The sequence below is a fragment of the Rhinatrema bivittatum genome, chromosome 11 (assembly GCF_901001135.1).
Source record: "Rhinatrema bivittatum chromosome 11, aRhiBiv1.1, whole genome shotgun sequence".
NCBI lineage: Eukaryota > Metazoa > Chordata > Amphibia > Gymnophiona > Rhinatrematidae > Rhinatrema > Rhinatrema bivittatum.
This window is the reverse complement of record NC_042625.1, coordinates 81,839,618-81,857,700: the sequence shown is the minus strand read 5'-3', so window position 1 is coordinate 81,857,700 and position 18,083 is coordinate 81,839,618. Positions and strand designations below refer to the sequence as shown.

The 18,083-nt window shown below is 43.8% G+C and overlaps 1 protein-coding gene across 2 annotated transcripts; it reads left to right on the top strand.

The window, feature by feature from the left end:
* Nucleotides 1-141: 141 nt before the first annotated feature.
* On the top strand, nt 142-17,772 carry PTAFR (platelet activating factor receptor). Of its 2 annotated transcripts, none has more exons than XM_029571381.1 (2): nt 142-225; nt 15,457-17,772. In XM_029571381.1, the coding sequence occupies exon 2, from the start codon at nt 15,481-15,483 to the stop codon at nt 16,606-16,608; it is 1,128 nt and encodes a 375-aa protein (XP_029427241.1). In that variant the 5' UTR covers nt 142-225; nt 15,457-15,480; the 3' UTR covers nt 16,609-17,772. The 2 variants fall into 2 exon arrangements, with proteins under 2 accessions (XP_029427241.1, XP_029427240.1); XM_029571380.1 differs by lacking the exon at nt 142-225 and adding an exon at nt 8,021-8,249.
* The last annotated feature ends 311 nt before the right edge of the window (nt 17,773-18,083 follow it).

Sequence of the window (18,083 nt, the reverse complement as noted above, 5' to 3'; positions counted from 1 at the left end):
TGCTTCAGAAGATAGTAAAGTCCGAGTCCCTGCGCGCGTCTCGCAAGCAGGAAAATGAGTCACTCCCTGAGCCCTTGGCTTCCTGTCAGGACCCTCCCTTTAAAGTAAGTCCTAGTTGCCTTGTACCTCCTGTGTTACGGAAAGCAGTTCTGTGCCGCTGTAGCTGTGTGACTTCCACATTTCTTGGGTTCAGCTTTATTCGCTGCACTTTTTGAAACTCTTAAGGTGAGAAAGAAGTTTCTTGAATCCTCTTTGTAGTCTTCTAATTGAAGCTAGGCGTTTTATAAAAATGTTTTTTTTTTTGAGGGGGGGGGTAGATTAGTTGAGGATCTCAGCTGATCAAGGAGTAATGTTTCTCTGAGCGTGCCATAATCGTATGGGCAGTAAATGTTATGTAAGCTGTAGAGGGGTAAGAACTGTCTCTAAGACCATGGTAATGTGCGGCAGGCATCTAAAAGGAGATTGTGTGAATCCTAAATTCAATCACAATGATAGCCCCATTAATATGCACCCTACTGACAACAGGCATGCATATACTCTGCTACCCCTCTTTATGCCTTTCACTACCCCTACTGCTGTGAATCGTTGATTCTAGCGTTACAAGGCAATCACAGAGCTAGCTGTACGGAGATGGTCCCTGCTCTGAAGAGCTTACAATCTAGTCAAAGACAGGGCGTTGAGGACAGGGGCTATGTCCTCCAAAGTCTAAATGAGAGATAAGTCAGTAGGGTGAGCGTGCTGGTAGGAGCCGTTTGCTTTTGAAGACAACTTCGCCATTCTGCTATAGGAAGTGAGTTGCTGTAAACATAACTTTTCAAAATGTATTTGTCATAGCAAACCTTCCCAAGGATAGACTGTAGCTAAGATTTCTGGCTGGCATTTTGCTCTCTCTCTCTTTCTTAAACAGATAACTAGGTCGCAGTTAAATCTGTAATAGATGCTTCTTATGAAAGGGGAAACCTCAGACACCAGATTTCCTCTTTCAGATACCAACCACCCTGTTCCCATCTAAAGTTTGTCACACAGTTTTATTTTGAAACCAGCCACATGACATAGCTGCGATCCCTCCTTTCTGTATCATCCGTGCATGCATTCTCATTTTGGGATGCTATCCTTCCTCGTAATGCCAGGTTTTCCAGGAATTCATAGCATCATCACTAGAGGTGAAAGAAATTCCTACCAATACAGATTTCTTATAACAAAGAGTGGAGGCAGGTCCTAATGGGCTGCAAACTAGGTTAAGCCAGGGTTCAAATCCTGCTTCTCTCACTGATGCACCTTGGGCAAATCACCTTACTTTCCATTGCCTCAGGTGTGAACTTAGGGCCCTGTTTACTTAGGGGGGGGGGTTGTGACTTTAAAAAGGGTTTACATGCTTAAAACTGAGTTTTACACGTGCAAATTCACTTTAGGCGTGTAAGTGGGCTTTTGAAAATTGCTACAATATATCCCAAAGAATTGTCAATAGGTTTTACACATGTAAGTGCATTTTATGCATGTAAATGGCTTTTAAAAATTGCTATGATACTATGTTACATTTACAAGCGTAACTCCTTTGAAAATTACCTCCTAAGCTTTTTCCCATAGACACAACATGAGAGAAAATCTTTACTAAACAGTCCCCTTAGATTTTTAATCTGCTGGGACAGGGACTTATCAACTGTACCTGCATTGTAGTTAGTACTGAGCTCAGGTTTGGAAAGGTGAGTAATCCAATCTAAAAATAGATATAAGAACATAAGAAAATGCCATACTGGGTCAGACCAAGGGTCCATCCAGCCCAGCATCCTGTTTCCAACAGTGGCCAATCCAGGCCACAAGAACCTGGCAAGTACCCAAAAACTAAATCTATTCCATGTAACCATTGCTAATGGCAGTGGCTATTCTCTAGGTGAATTTAATAGCAGGTAATGGACTTCTCCTCCAAGAACTTATCCAATCCTTTTTTAAACACAGCTATACTAACTGCACTAACCACATCCTCTGGCAACAAATTCCAGAGTTTAATTGTGCATTGAGTAAAAAAGAACTTTCTCTGATTAGTCTTAAATGTGCCACATGCTAACTTCATGGAGTGTCCCCTAGTCTTTCTATTATCCGAAAGAGTAAATAACCGATTCACATCTACCCATTCTAGACCTCTCATGATTTTAAACACCTCTATCATATCCCCCCTCAGTCGTCTCTTCTCCAAGCTGAAAAGTCCTAACCTCTTTAGTCTTTCCTCATAGGGGAGTTGTTCCATTCCCCTTATCATTTTGGTAGCCCTTCTCTGTACCTTCTCCATCGCAATTATATCTTTTTTGAGATGCGGCGACCAGAATTGTACACAGTATTCAAGGTGCGGTCTTACCATGGAGCGATACAGAGGCATTATGACATTTTCCGTTTTATTCACCATTCCCTTTCTAATAATTCCCAACATTCTGTTTGCTTTTTTGACTGCCGCAGCACACTGAACCGACGATTTCAATGTGTTATCCACTATGACACCTAGATCTCTTTCTTGGGTTGTAGCACCTAATATGGAACCCAACATTGTGTAATTATAGCATGGGTTATAGTAAAGTTATAGTAAAGTTGGTTTTACATTTCCCTCTATTCTTTATCACCATCTTCTCTGCCTGAAACTTGTGTTGGGTTTTTATTTAGCAATTTTCTCTTTTGCTGTTGTTTTTATTTCTTTAGATCACAAAAATTAAGAGTCCAGTACTGCCGCAAACGAAATGATTCCAGAAATATACAAACACGTATTGCTAGGCAAAATAAACCATAATATATAATACAATGATTTTAGATGGACCATCATACCACCCTTGGTTTGAGAACGAGATTTATGTTCTTAGAAACCAATTAGGTCTAATAGATTCATCGGTCTGAACGTGAACAAAATATTTTTTTCAAAAGTGCAATTCTTAAATACTGTTTTTTTTAAATATAGTTTTTGTGCACACTTTTAGTAGTGAAGTATATACTCCCCCCCCCCCCCCCCTTTTTTTTGGTGTATCCAACGTGTTCCATATATAACTTTATTTGATGCTGAGCTCTTAAAGATCCTGGTTTATGGTTCATACTGATTTAATGGAATTTTTAAGTTTTCTGCTTGGTTTGTTTTATATCTATGGCTTAAGGTTCATGATATTTACTAGAATTAATAATTATCGCCTTTGTTTTGTTTTGGGGTTGTTTGTGGTTTTTGTTTTTTTACTTTTTTATTTTAAAAGAAGTTAGCACAACCCTGGCAGGAAGCAAGGCAGTACATCCAAAACAGCATGGTGCAGTTTGTAAGTCATGAGTAATAAGCACATGGTCCTCCTTTACAGAAAGGAAAACATCATGAAAAGACCAATCACCCAAAGTGCAAAGATCTGAGAGTATACAGGTGACATAAGAACATAAGAAATTGCCATGCTGGGTCAGACCAAGGGTCCATCAAGCCCAGCATCCTGTCTCCAACAGAGGCCAAACCAGGCCACAAGAACCTGGCAATTACCCAAACACTAAGAAGATTCCATGCTGCTGATGCAATTAATAGCAGTGGCTATTCCCTAAGTAAACTTGATTAATAGCCATTAATGGACTTCTCCTCCAAGAACTTATCCAAACCTTTTTTGAACCCAGCTACACTAACTGCACTAACCACATCCTCTGGCAACAAATTCCAGAGCTTAACCATTAATACAATTTCTTCTGGGCATTGTCCCATTAGTCCCAATAACCTTTCCAAATCTTATCATCTCCTTAGGTTTCAGTTTATAGGTTAATTGTTCTATTAAAGCAATTTGGTGTACCTGTCTTTTTCCATATTGCCAGAGTGGAAGCTAGCTTCCATAACAGTGCTATGGTGCATTTAAAAAAAAAGGTTTGGACAAGTTCCTGGAGGAAAAGTCCATTAACCATTATTAAGGTAGAGTTGCAGAATTCCACTGCTTATTCTTGGGATAAGCAGCTTGGAATCTTATCTACCCCTTGAGATCCTGCCAAGTACTTGTGACCTGGCTTGGCCACTGTTGGAAACAGGATACTGGGCTTGATGGACCCTTGGTCTGACCCAGTATGGAAAGCCTTATGCTCTTACGTGAATCTCCCAGCATGCAATAAATAATCCGCTACTATTCTCTTGGAGATTGGTAAGTGCCTCTTTGCCCAGATCCCCAAAAAGCATAGCTTTGGCATTAGAGCAATCTCTGTCTCCAAAATACGAGATATCACTCCACATAAGCTCCTCCAAAAAAGCAACCACCAAGGGGCACTGCCACCACATGTGCAAGTATGAGCTCTCCAACCTGCATCCCTTCCAACATAGATGAGAAGATCTGGGAAAGAAATTAGTGTAGTAGAGAGGGCATTTATTGTCACCTTTGTTAATCTTATTGTTTTATTTTAATTATTCAGTCATAAAATGTTTTGCAGTAATTGCTCTTATTTTAACTGTTGGTTTTTATGTATCTCATTATTATTAGTTATTATGTCCCATGCCTTGAGCACCTTTGTGTGAAGGTGTGTTATAAATACTGATTTGATTATTGATATGGTTATATTTCTGTACTTTGGTTACAAATTCATCTTCTACATGTGGTTGTATTCATTTAAATTATTCAAATTTTTTAGGGCTTACCTTTTTTTTTTTTTACTATTATTACTATACCTGCAGAATTTTCTCATGCATAGTAAAGGGGACAATTTTCAAAATGTCTTCCTAGCTGCAAAGTCTCCCAATACGACCTTGCACATAACTTTCAAAGGGAAAGTACATCCATATGCTTTTCCCTTTCAAAGCTGCCCCCAGGTGCAAAAGGAGCCATGAACTTTGCCCCGCTTCTTTTGCAGGTAAAACTTCTATGGAAAATAACACCTCTTGATTTGAAAATACAAACCTACAGGTGTATCTTTTCAATCCTTTTCCCAACACGTGCCTCCCCCCTCAATCCGGGTAAGAGGACATGCTCTGTACAGCCTTTCATGCATTTCTAGATGGATGGATGGAGGGACATTTACAGACTCCCATTTTGCCTAAGTAAATGGCTTTGAAAATTATTAGAGATTTTTGCCAAGGGTCACATATTTTAGAATATTTTTTACCTTTTTTATTTTCATATCATGCTCCTTTTTGAAACTGTTAAATTAGAATGTAAGCAAACTGCAATAAACTTACCTAATCAGAAAAGTGTAAAGTTTCAATAGCGTGTCCTGTCCATGCCCCTGCAGAGTTTTTAGCCTGCACAAACTCACCTTGATATTCAGACACCGGGTGCCCATAGGCATTGTGTTGGAATATTGTCTTACTGTGCAGTGCAAAATATGCATGCAGCCTTCCCTGGCGTTAACTGATGGTGTAAAAGTTTGCATGTGCCCTTCCACACTTTTAAGCATGACCCGCACACCAAATTCCACCTCTCTCAATGATATTCTACAGTATCTGCTATTGCCTCAAGTACTCAAAGTGTAAACTCTTTGGATAAGGGACTTATTGTACAGCATTGTATGTCCACTACTGCTCTAAACATGATAAAACTAACTATAATAATTAGTTATGTTGATGCTCAAGCAAAGCTATTTCCTGTCGTAAGTGATTTAGCTTTGCCAGGCAAAACTTCACATGAAATTACAATTGGATGTAAATCTTTTGAGCAAAATTCTGCTCTATGAATTGTAACCAAATATTCTTTCCAAATATCTATAACTGAGAGCATGATGGACATCTGGAAAAGATTTCCAGCAAAGGAACCAATTTAGTAGCACTAGGGGTCACGATTTGAAACTCCAGGGAAGAAGACTTAGAACCAATGTCAGGAAATCAGATGCCTGGATGTCTGGAATGCCCTGCTGGAGGAAGTGATGAAGACTAATACTGTGAAGGATTTCAAAGGGGAATGGGATGAACACTGTGGATCTCTACAAGGCTAGAGGATGGGAATAAATAAAAAGTTTAACCAGCATGGAACGGCAATTACTACCCTTAAGGGAAACATGGGGTAACCTGCATGGAGTGATAGGTACTACCTTGGGAAGCTTGCTGGGCAGACTAGATGGACCATTTTGGTCTTTTTCTGCCGTCATTACTATGTTACTATATGTAGCTGGAGCTAGAACCATGGCAGACGGCAAGCATGCACTGGACAGACACAAAGGGACCTTAGTGGCAATGGGAAAGAGATGACAGATGAGTAAGACCTGTGACAGCACAGTTGGGCAGATTAGACGGATGGACTATGCTGTATCTGATAGTTACAACAAGGTATCTACTAAACGAAATGGTGGCTAAAACAGCAAATAAAATATTAGGGATGATATAAAAAGGAATGGCAAATAAAACAGAGCCTATCATATTTCCTCTGTATTGGTCCCTGGTGCGACCACACTCTGAATATTGTGTGCAGTTCTAGTCCCCCATCTCAAAATAGCTACAGGAGAACTAGAAAAGGGGTAGAGGAGGGCAAGAAAATTGATAAAGGGATGGAACCGCTCCCCTAGGAAGACAGCTTAAGGATCTTCAGCTGGGAGATGAGACTGCTAAGGGGGGGGGGGGGGGTGACAGTTTCTAAAATCATGAGTGGGGTGGAATGGGTATACAAAGAATGATTATTTACCCTTTCAAATACTACCAAAAGGAGGTGATAATTTATGAAACTAACAATCATCAGATTTAAAACAAATAGTAGAAAGTGCTATTAATTAACTACAATAGTAGCTTGAGATCTATTTAATGTTCAGGTAATTGCCAGGTACCTGCAGCCTGGATTGGCCACTGTTGGAAACAGGATGCTGGGGCTTGATGGACCCTTGGTCTGACCCAGTATGGCATGTTCTTATGTTATGTACTTTTTCACTCAAGCAGTGGAAAATATTGCCAGAAGAAATGGTCAAGGTGGCTGGCGTAGCAGGGTTTAAAGGAAGTTTGGACAAGTTCCTTGAGAGAAAGTCCATAAAATATTATTAGCAGGTAGCTTAGGGAAAGCTATTGCTATCCCTGGGAGTGAGTAACAATAAATAGATCTACCTTTTGGGGTCTGCCAGGTACTTGTCCCCCAGAATGGCCACTGTAGGAGACAGAATGGCCCCTGGCCTAACCCAGCATGGCATAGGGTGGGCGTGTCAAGCCTAGCTGGTCTTGAGCCGGTGACCCTCAGATCTGCTGGCAAGTAGCTGGCTCACTAAGCCACAGATTCATGTGATTCACAGATCCAGCAGGTTCAGCATCCCTGGTTTTTTTTTTCTGTCTTCACCCAGGGGCCAGCTTTCATTTGGCTGTGCCAAATCAGCTCCTTTGCAGCTTTGACTAGTTCCCTGCTGCCACTACCGATTCCAATTCCTGGGTCCCTGCTCCGGGCTTAGCTCTTGCCTATTCCTGCCTCTTCTAGACCTGCTTCTGCTGCTTTCTCGAACCATCTTCCCAGTAATAACCTAAGCTCAGACCTGACCCCCTTGTCACTTGCTGGACTGAACCTGTGGCTTAGATATGGCTGCCTGTGACCTCACAGACAGACAAGGTGAATGCAGCAGCTCCCACCAACAAGTTGACAGAAAAATCTGTGGTGCTGTCACTTTGACATGAAACACTTATTTGAGAAAGAGCAAGACGCAGTATGAATGGAGAATCCTGCAAGGCACCATGACCATTGCCACCGAGTCCATAGGCCTGTGCCCGGCGTCCACTACCTATGAGTTTCTAAATTGTCTTCCACCAATTACAGTGGGAGATCAATGCACCATAAGAAACTGTTCCCACACATGGAGGAAGCGTTCAGAACAGACATGGGGCATTATATATATAAGCAACGCTCCCTGATGGGTGAGGAATGCTGCGCTTGTGGACGGTGAGGGCTTTCGTCCCCAGTGGCCGGAGCACATTATTGCCGCTGTGCACTCTCAAGTCTGATCTTTTACAAGCTGCAGTGGAAGAAATTTCTGGGGAATTAAAGCAGCCAATTAGAATAGATTGGAAGAAAACCGAGCTTATGAGGTCACCGCTACTGTGCTCAGTGCCTCTTTCAGGGCTTGCATCGGCAGTAAGGTTTTCGGTTTCCTGTGTCCCTCCGGCTCGTCTCTTGCTCTCTCCCAGATGTAAAAAGGGCTTCCTGCCGCGCCTCGCCTCGCCTCGCTTCGCCAGTGCCTGCCACTCTTTTCACTGCGTCCTGAGGGTGGCAGCCAGGCACTCCGGAGGCATCGTTCCTGCCAGCTCAGGGCACAGGACACAGGGGCACTGCTGGAGCCAGAGGAGGCAGTCTTCTGACTGAGCCCGAACCAGGGTAAGCTCTTACGCTTGGCACGGAGGGGGGAACTGAATGCTTTTAGGCGACAGTCCAAAACAAGGGGGCTTATCTTCAGACTGCACAGTAAGCAACAATAACCAGGCTGGTGGACTAAATGCAGAGAAGTATAGCTGATTTAATAGGCACTGTGAATATCCCGAAAATAGGAGCGCTTCAATACATAAATAAATCAATCTGGAAGTACTGGAGGAAGGGGCGGGGAGGGCTTAATAACCGAGTGCCAAACCCTGCTGTTACAGGCACCTCTCGGGGACCAGGTTTGCTTCTCGCTGCGCTCCATATTCAAAGCAGCAAATGCCACGGCAGCAAACACAGGATCCTGCTTCGGACCCATTAGCGATGCTATCAAGGTCCCCCAGTGACAGCCACATTTATACAGGGGGCTAGCACTGCATTGGACTCTGCCACGGGGAGATGGTGTTGGTGTTGGCCTTGATTGTTGGACGATTGGATTCTTCCTTCAATAATTCAGAAATAAAAGTTCGGTAAACAAGGTGCGGCTGAGACCCCTTGTACTGGCCCAGCTCCGAGGAGCTTTAGAGAGCTGAATAGGCGAGCAAGTCGTCGGCTCTACACCAGCAGCGTTTGTTTTCCAAGCTAGAAACTAAAAGGGGCGGTGGAGGGGGCAAGAGAGGGCGAGGGGGTAACGTGTTAGCAGAGGGGGTGAGAAAGAAAAGTGGATTTGCGTCCCCTCTGCGCCTGCTTCATTTCAAGCGTCTTATGCTCCTGTAATTTCGGGGACTGTTCCTTGTCTCCCTCACATTCTCCAATGTATATTATAATCTTTCGTACCCCTTCTTATTTCCTCCTCCAAGTTACACATCTTTGTTATAATGTAACTTTATTCTCCTTCAAATTGTCTTTACTGTTTGGTTGGTTATAGTTTCTACTTGTTCTATGTAAACCGAGCTGATTTGATTTGTATCAAGAAATTCGGTATATAAAAGCCTTTAATAAATAAATAAATAAATAATTTGGAAGTTCCCGTCCGGTATTCCGGCCACCCCCCCCCCCCTCGCAGGAGTGTCGCCTTGCTCCTCTTCTGCTTGCGATCACCATCCTGACCATTAATCGTAATGCACCCCAAGGTCACTCCTTCCTGACCTTGAGGCCCTCCAAAGCCCATCAGAAATCTATGAAACTGGTCTCACCTCTAGCTCGTCTGTTCTACATTTCCAAATGGACCAAGATGCGGGTTATCAACCTATGGAAAAAAAAAGTTGTTGTTTTTTTTTTTTACTAACAATCTTCCAGATTTTTATTGACAAACTACTTATTTTTTTACTGACCCGTTTTACAGCTGGGCTTATTATTAAAGCCCTTTATGAGGCAAAAGTCCCCAACTCCTACTGCAGCCTCACAAAACCTTAGCCCATGGCAACGGAGAGACACCGATGTTTTCACTGGCATAAAATTATTTGTACGCACAGGTCTTATTTTTTTTTTTTTTTGTATACAACTGTCAGTAAATTTAGTGACTGTGGGCAATCTTCATTATTATGGCGGCCACTCAACTTTATTCAAGTATTTCAGTAAAGGATTTAAAAAAATCCTGTATGAACTCCATGTAAGCAGGCAGCTGTGCAGGAAACCTCACTGTCACTGTCACCTACTTCCTATTCGAATTTCACAGGAAAGTAAGCAGCATACACGGAGCACGTGAAAGCACACAGGAAAATAGTTCGTGCTTGGCCTACTTCCATGGAATTTAATTCTGCAGAAAAAAAAAAACAAAACAGACCTGGCACTCTTATCTGGGCAGGGTTTTTACTCAATGCAGTGTGTACCTGGCATGTCACTGGCACTGGTGACTACAGAAACTCCTCTCTCCTGACACAGGAGAGCTGAGGGAAAGTTTTGATGTGTCACAATTAACTGGATTTTAGGCAATGCAAATCAAAACATATCATAGAAAGTATTTTTTCACTCAGTGCATAATCAAGCTATAACATTTGTTGCCAGAGGATGTGATCAAGAAGATAATTAGCACAGTGCATTTTAAAAGAGGTTGGGACATGTTGCTGAATGAAAATCCATAAAGAATTTTTTTGCCAGGTAAACTTGGTAAAGTCATCCAGGTGCCCTGGGTGAGACAGAGACTCCCTGTCCCAAAGAGCTTACAGCTGAGGTGGATGGGAAAATAATGAGGGAACATGACTTGTACAAAAGATTAACCTAGCAAAATCCACCCTGGAATCTTAAAAAAGAGGTCTGTCTCCTATCTGGCTACACTAGATGGGTTTCTGTATCTGTGCAATTTATTATGTTGGAAATGTGAAAGCGGAACAGAAAGAAACCATGCAAACAAGCAGCCGATACTGTAAAGTGTGCTCAGCTGAGCCCGCTGTTGGACGCGCATTGAAAACGTGCGTCCACTATCCCTTATACTGTAAGGGGTTTAATATGTCGAAAATGCGCATCCATCACATGCAAATGAATGTTGATGAGGCTATTAGTCATTCACCTGGGATATTGAAAAAAAAAATGTGCCTCCAATCCGCACAATTTATGCTCAGAAATTAGTGCCTGCCCTGAAAAAGTGTACAGAAAGGCAGAAAATACTGCTTTTCTGTACATCCTCTGACACAGAGGATGTATCATAGCGATATTAAGTCAGAGAAACCAAAAGGTAAAAAAAAAAAAAGATTAAAACATTTTTTTTTAAAAGTGCGGGCTGGTCAGGTTAGGAAAATGGACACTCAATTTTACCAGTGTTCATTTTCCTAACCCATGGTTGTCATCGGCTTTGGAAAACGGAGGGGGGGGGGGGGGAATTAGGGCTGGAGGGTACTGGAAGCCAATAGTAACAGGTGGGTGAGAGAAAAATAGTAACAGGTGGGTGAGAGAAAAAGATAAAAAAAAAAAAAAGATAAACTGCGTAGCTTGCTGAGCAGACTGGATGGGCCGTTCGGTCTTCTTCTGCCGTCATTTCTATGTTTCTATGTTTCATAAAATTGAGGGTTTTCTTAACCCGCTGACAGCCACCTCTCCTGGGCCAAGGAGGAGCTAAAGGTGCATAATCATCCCTAGCGCCTCCTTTTAGCGCGGCCCCTCATTTAAATACAGGATTCCACACCCAAGAGAGGGGGCTGGGCGTGCATTGGGAGAGCAGGCGCTCAACACTGAGCACCTGTGTTCCCGCATACTTTACAAAATCATCCTGAAAGTGTCTTCCACAGAATAAGGTGATTGGAGACTGTGTGTAAGAGCAAAACCTAAAAAAAACAAAAAAAGCTAAGATCATGCTGAGAAGGTAATATTAGTTACGTTTTCAAGCAAATGCTTGGTGGTAGTTTTTTTGTTTTTGGGTTTTTTTTTTTGTCATTTGAACATAAATGCACATCCCCTAGTAAAAAGGCCTGGCTGAAAATTGCCATCCTCTGCTCAGCTACATGTGCTAAAAACCCATGTTCCTGTGGGGAGATAAAATGACTCCTCGCACAGAGTCAGTGGCAGAGCTACTGAGGAGGATTATAGCAGAGACACAGAGGAGTGCACAAAGTCATGCACAGGGAGTTGCTGGAGCAAGATTTGAGCCTACACCCCACTCCTCCTGCTCTGAAGCTCATGTGCCCCGACCATTAGACCACACTTGTGTGTGAGAATACTCATTAGAGGGAAGTGCAAAATCATCCGGTAGCCTGCATTTGTCATTGTACAACAGAAAGCTGTAGAAGTCGAATTGCAAAATCCAAACAACAGTAACTTGTATTGTAAAATGGTGCCAGGAAATGGTGCAACGAGCATCAAACCCCGAGCTCTTTCTCCTCCTTCCACGTCTTTCCTGAATTCTCCACTACAGTCGTCATGGACTAATGTTCAGCTTTTTTTTTTCTCGTCTTTATTCCTTCTTGATTTTTTAATTCTGGTTGTAAGTGTTTTCTTTGTTGCTGACATCTTGCTCCTTTACCAAATGGTCCAGCAACCTGTCGCCAGCAGCGTTCGATCCGGGTCCCTTCGAAGTGCCCGTCTCATCCTAACGGGGAGATCCATTTGTTACTTATTCTCCCACATTGCAGCTAAGAGCCACCTCTTCCCGTACTCAGCCCCACATGTATGTCCTGACCGTCTGACTTCCCAGGATCCCTCTACACTCGCTCTACATGCAGAAACAAGAATTAATTTCCTCTCCCTCAAATCTATCTCTCTTTCTCCTTGAATCTCTCCACCAGCTTTTCATTCCAGGGGCTGTGGGGTGCTTTTTTGGTTGGGGGGTGGGGGCCAAGCCAACCAAGCTCTGCCTCCTCCCTACCCCCTTCCCTCTGTCTCTCTATCTCTCCCTGCCCCCACCAGTCTTTCTCCTCACTCCACCCCCCCCCCCCCCCCTCTATATCCCTCCCCTACCCCACTCCCACCTCTTGCAGTCTCTTCTTCTCTCTGGCTATTTCAGGTGACTCTTCTTATCTGGGTTTCCTTTTCATTGGAGCTTCAGGTCTCTGATTTCTCCAAAGAATTTGACTAGCAACTGCTAGTACTTTATATAATCAATTATTCATTTGGTTTTATAATTCTGGCCTCTAGCCAGTACCTAGCAGATTAGTCTCTGTGTTGTATTCTAATGACATCATTTCTCCTGCGGGTTGCAAAGTCCTTAACAGATCTCTTGTAATAAAAGGTTCATCTGTTTTAGCTTCTCTCGCTCCATTTTTCTTGGGCTTTGATGGTCGTAACAAATGTTCTCTTCTTTTATCCCTTTTTTCCTGGGTTTCTGACCTGGGCTGCTATTTAAGCTTTGCACAGGAGTGTTCCTGCGGTCCAACAGTGCGCAACATGGATCAGGTCCTGCTCAACATATTTGGTTCTTCACTGTTTCTACAATAGACTCTGGTTTTCGATTACTTTTGAGATAACTTGGTGAAAAGGTTTGATGTTCAACATTCCAGTCTCTGCAGAATTTTAAAAAACCCACGCAAGGTAAACCCTGCTTCGTTATCGGAGCATGGTGTACCCGGTAGACCATAATCTCACTTTCCAGAGCAGCAGTCAGTTCCAACTAGGCGCAACTTGACCTCCAAACTGAAAATGTCACTTTTGTCCTTAGCTCCAGGGTCGGCCATAGGCATCTCCTCAAGTTGCAGTGCCTCCTTGGGTTATCTTCCCGGGAATGCCGGATGGCAAGCTGAGTTCCGTGAAAGCGCCAAACTGCTCATTCATTCCAGGCCAGCAGCACCAACAGCCTTCAGCCCCCAACGTGGGGCAAACAGACTCTTTCCATCGTGCCCATCCCCTGAGCGGCTAGCATCAGTGCCCTTTTACCCTTAAAAATAAAGCCATCCTGAACATGCAGTTCAGGGAATCCCTGTGTGCTGATAGCTCACATTGGTCTGATGGGCAGAAAAAACAAAAGCTATTATTAGGCCTTGTGGATGCCACACACTGCCAGTCCTTCTTTCAAAGACTCTGCTGGGTCTCTGGGCGTTCTGCTCTTTGGTTATTTGGTGAGTTTAATGCTTCTATCCAGTTCTAATTTAGGGAGGTGGTACGTGCTTGATGTTCCCTCCGTGCATTCAGTGAAGTTGACTGTATCACGTGAAAGAATGTTGTATTAATTTGATTTGCATTCTGCTTTTTCTGGCACTTTTTCTTTATGAATGTAATTTTGCAAGCTGCTTAGAATATTAGATAATACAGCATAGAAATGTTTAAATAAATAAACTAATAAAACAGATATCCATCTGCATATTTTATCTCGCCCATATTCATTGTGGATATCCTGAAAAGCTGACTGGATGGGGTCTTCCAGGACAGGTTTGGGAACCTCTGGACTATACTATTACCTGGCTTAAGGACCGCACTAAATACATTCCAGGGCTACACAAATGTCCTATGACATGTACATCAGTGCAGGAAATGCATTATATGTGGACTTACATACATAACAAAAAAGCCTACTAGATGTCAGCATTCAGCGGAAACCAAACTAACGTAGAAATATTGTAGCCCCCGGCTTCTCAAGACACATTTTAGTTAGTTGTATTCAAATTACAGATAACAAATTCATTTCCAGGGTTAAGATGTTTGCTTGCTTCTTTAAGAAGAAATGATATCAGATGAATTGAAAGAACACTTATGGTCCATTTTCTGACCACTTGTCTACATGATGGTAAGAGAGGGCAATTTTGGTACACAAGGTGATATTGTCAAAAACACAGAATATGAAACAGAGAAACATAGACTATGGTGGCCTTATCTATCTCTGAGAGTACCCTCATCTCAGGCTTTATCCTCACATCCTCATAACTAAAGATCTTCATTGCTTTCTTGAATCATGTTACTGTTTGGCCTCCATATCTACTGACCGTTGTGTGAAAAACTTCTTCCTTAGGTTACTCCTGTATCTAATCCCTCTGAACCTCATATCATGACCTCTTATTCTAGCACTGGAAAATTCTTGCTTCTTGTGCATTATTTGTATTCTTCCAGAATTTTAATGTCTAGCTGCATTTCCTATCACTACAGTGTGCGGAAATGAGGGGTCCACCTCATAAAACAGACTGTGACTGCTGGATTTCAGGGCAATAGCAGTCAACTATTGGCCTTGCATGGATTCACTTGTGAAATAATGCCCATGGCTTTTGGGGTTTCATCACCATTCTTGGAGCATCCTTACCAACTATTGTTCCCCAGCAACTGTATACTAACAGAAGTCCATTTTATGGCAATATGCAGTTTGTTACACAGTTTGGGTATAATAGTTTGAAGCCATTTACGTGCATAACACCCAATTTTATGTGCATAAACAGCTGTCTTAAAATTGACTCAAGTTCAATATACATTAAAGTATGTGCGTAACCCTGTTTCACACACACCGAGGAGAGGCCTTCTGTGGACACAGAATTTTTTAATTTAAAAAGGTGCGCATGCAAGTGTACACTCATAGGCCATGCTCTCCACATGAGTAAATGTGTGCAGATACTCTGCCAATTACCTGAGTATTTTCAAATGTAAATTCACTTTGAAAATACTTAGTAAAGTCTATACTCGGTAAAGCTGACTTTACTGATATGCAGGAGTTTGCAAATTATCCTCTTAGCTACCAAGACAGCGAAGTTGTCAGGCCTATGCCTTACTCTGACAAGAAACTCAGTACCAGTGATCAAGTACTATGCAACAGTGAATGCAAGTAACCTTTCTTCCTGCTGTACCTCTGACACTGTCTTCTGTTGTCTGTGTTTATTTGTAGGATAAGAAAAACATAGCAGCAGGCATGAGAAATCCTGAGCAAAGCCTTGCTATTGGTACTGCAATGCTGTCCCCCAACGTGCAGAATGTGTCTCTGATGGATGCCAGTCTGCTCTCCCACAAGAGCAGCTCCTGTCAGGTGGATTCTGAATTCAGATACAGCTTCTTCACCATCTCTTACAGCCTGATATTCATTTTGGGTTTCGCTGCCAACTGCTATGTGCTCTGGGTTTTTACACGGGTGTACCCCACGAGGAGGCTGAGTGAGATCAAGATCTTCATGGTGAACCTTACCATGGCGGATCTGCTCTTCCTGATCACAATGCCGCTCTGGATTGTGTATTACCATAACCGCGGCAACTGGATCATGCCCAGCTTCCTCTGCAACCTGGCTGGCTGCTTCTTCTTCATAAACACTTACTGCTCAGTGGCGTTTCTGGGAGTCATTAGCTACAACCGTTTCCAAGCTGTCACCCGGCCAGTGGAAACTGCCCAGTCCACTGCCAGGAAGCGTGGCATCTTCATATCCTGTATCATCTGGATCCTCGTAGTCAGCTGCGCCTCCTACTTCCTCTATGCGGACAGCACCAACGTGAAAATGAGTGAAGAGGGCAACCTCACTCGGTGCTTTGAGGAGTACAGCAGTGATGATGGCACATTGCTGGTCGTCACCCACTTCATCTTGATCGGGGTCTTCTTCATCATCTTCCTGATCATCTTGGTGTGCAATCTGATCATTATCAGGACACTGCTGTCCCAGCCCGGGCACGTTAGGCAGAGTGCCAGCGTGAAGCAGAGGGCGCTCTGGATGGTTTGCACTGTCCTGGCAGTCTTCATCATCTGCTTCGTCCCTCACCACATCATCCACGGGCCCTGGACACTGACGGTCCTGGAAATGTGGCAAAAGGACAATTGTGCCCTGCGTCAAACATTCAATGATGCCCATCAGGTCACCCTGTGTCTCATGAGCACCAACTGCACGCTGGACCCCATCATATACTGCTTCCTCACCAAAAAGTTCCGGAGACATCTGATGGAGCATATCAAGAGCATGGGTGGTAGCCGGAAGTGTTCCCGGCAAACCACGGAGACGGGACTTGAGGGCGGCATGGTGCCTCTCAACGAACTCGCTAGGAACTCCACTAGAAAGTAAAGGAGCAGGTGTCTGTTAACTAAAACAGGGGGACCAAGCCTGTAAAGAGCCAACCCCTCAGCAATATCAGTGGTGCAGCATCCCCATGCCCTGAACTCAGCCCACTTGCTTGAATCCCACCCCCGTTTCTTTGTTTTACATTACTCCCACAGGACCAGCAGAGTACATGGAAAGCAGCCCCTCACCCGCCTTACCCACGAAGAGTGGCACAGGACGCTTGCGGAATATAACCGGCATGATCTGCGGGGAAAAGTGAAGAAGAGGAAACAGGACTACGACTAATGCCTTTTCACGGCGGTTTCTCCTCTAGGTTCGCAGGGCCGGTGACTATAAAATCGTAGGAGAAGTGTGCCCTGGTGTATTTCGGCGAACGACTTCCTTCTTGCAAGTGGCACCATGGCGGGAGGGAGGTGGGGGGGGGGGGGGCGCACACAGGACTCCTCACAGACGTTAGGCGAGGAGCCAAAGAGCGCAGTGCGCGGTGGACATGAGGCTCGCTGGCGCCCAAGCCGGGGGCGTTGCTCGCCTAATGGCGACCGTGAAGGTGTGCAAGCGTGACAGCGTCAACGTCAAGAACCCTGAGCGCGCAGCACGGTTCAGGGACACGGAGAAATGATGGCTTTCGGGTATTTCTTTCTCAAGAAGAGCAGAGTCAGAAATATAAAGAGAAACCTCTAGATCTGCTTATTATTTTCTGCCTTTAATAGTTTATTGTGGTTTGAGATGGGGGGGCAAAGCAAACACAGTGCAAAAGAGAGACCTTGCTGGAGTCCTCTGAAGCCGGCAGAAAAAAAAAAAAAAGAAACTGCTTAGCAAAGACCAAGAAGAAGTCATTGCCCTTGGCTGACCCGGATTTAACTGTTGGCAGCTGACCATGCCCCCCCCCCCCTCCCCAAATGAATAACAATTGTGCCAGCAAACAAGGAGACTTGCCGGCTACACTGCATGCACCCTCGGGCCTTGATTGCCCCCTCCTTATAACGGGTCCCCAGCCTTCCTTTCCTAGGGAGGAGGGAGAGGCAGTTGGGGCAACATCCGTGGGTACTTCTTACCCTCTGCGCTAAGTTTCAACGTGAAGCGGACTTTTGCTTTGAAGTTTGCTGCAGGTACTTCGCTGCTTTTCGCGCGGGTTATTTTTATCACGGAAAAAAAAAAACGTGCACAGCGCTAAAAATGCAAAGTACAGGAGTTACTTTCCTCCCCTGTAATTTCGGATGACTGATTTACCCGGGTATCCTTAGGCAGGCTGCGAATGGAATCGCCCGTTTGACTGTCCGGGTACTTAGCAATGCTGCAGACGCGCATCCTTACAATTGTAATTGTTGGTATTGTTTTAAACTTTATTTTCACTGAATTTGCACACTTGTGAATTATCCAGCAGCCCCCTCGTTTCTCAGTGAGAACTTGTGAATTCGTGACATTCTGCACAGATTTTAGAGGGAGAATGTTTTCTGCCCTGAGTACAGGAACCGTTT

Bases quoted from the DNA above. Each gene is read 5' to 3' on its own strand.
- PTAFR (XM_029571381.1), top strand. From the start codon at position 15,481: ATGAGAAATCCTGAGCAAAGCCTTGCTATTGGTACTGCAATGCTGTCC.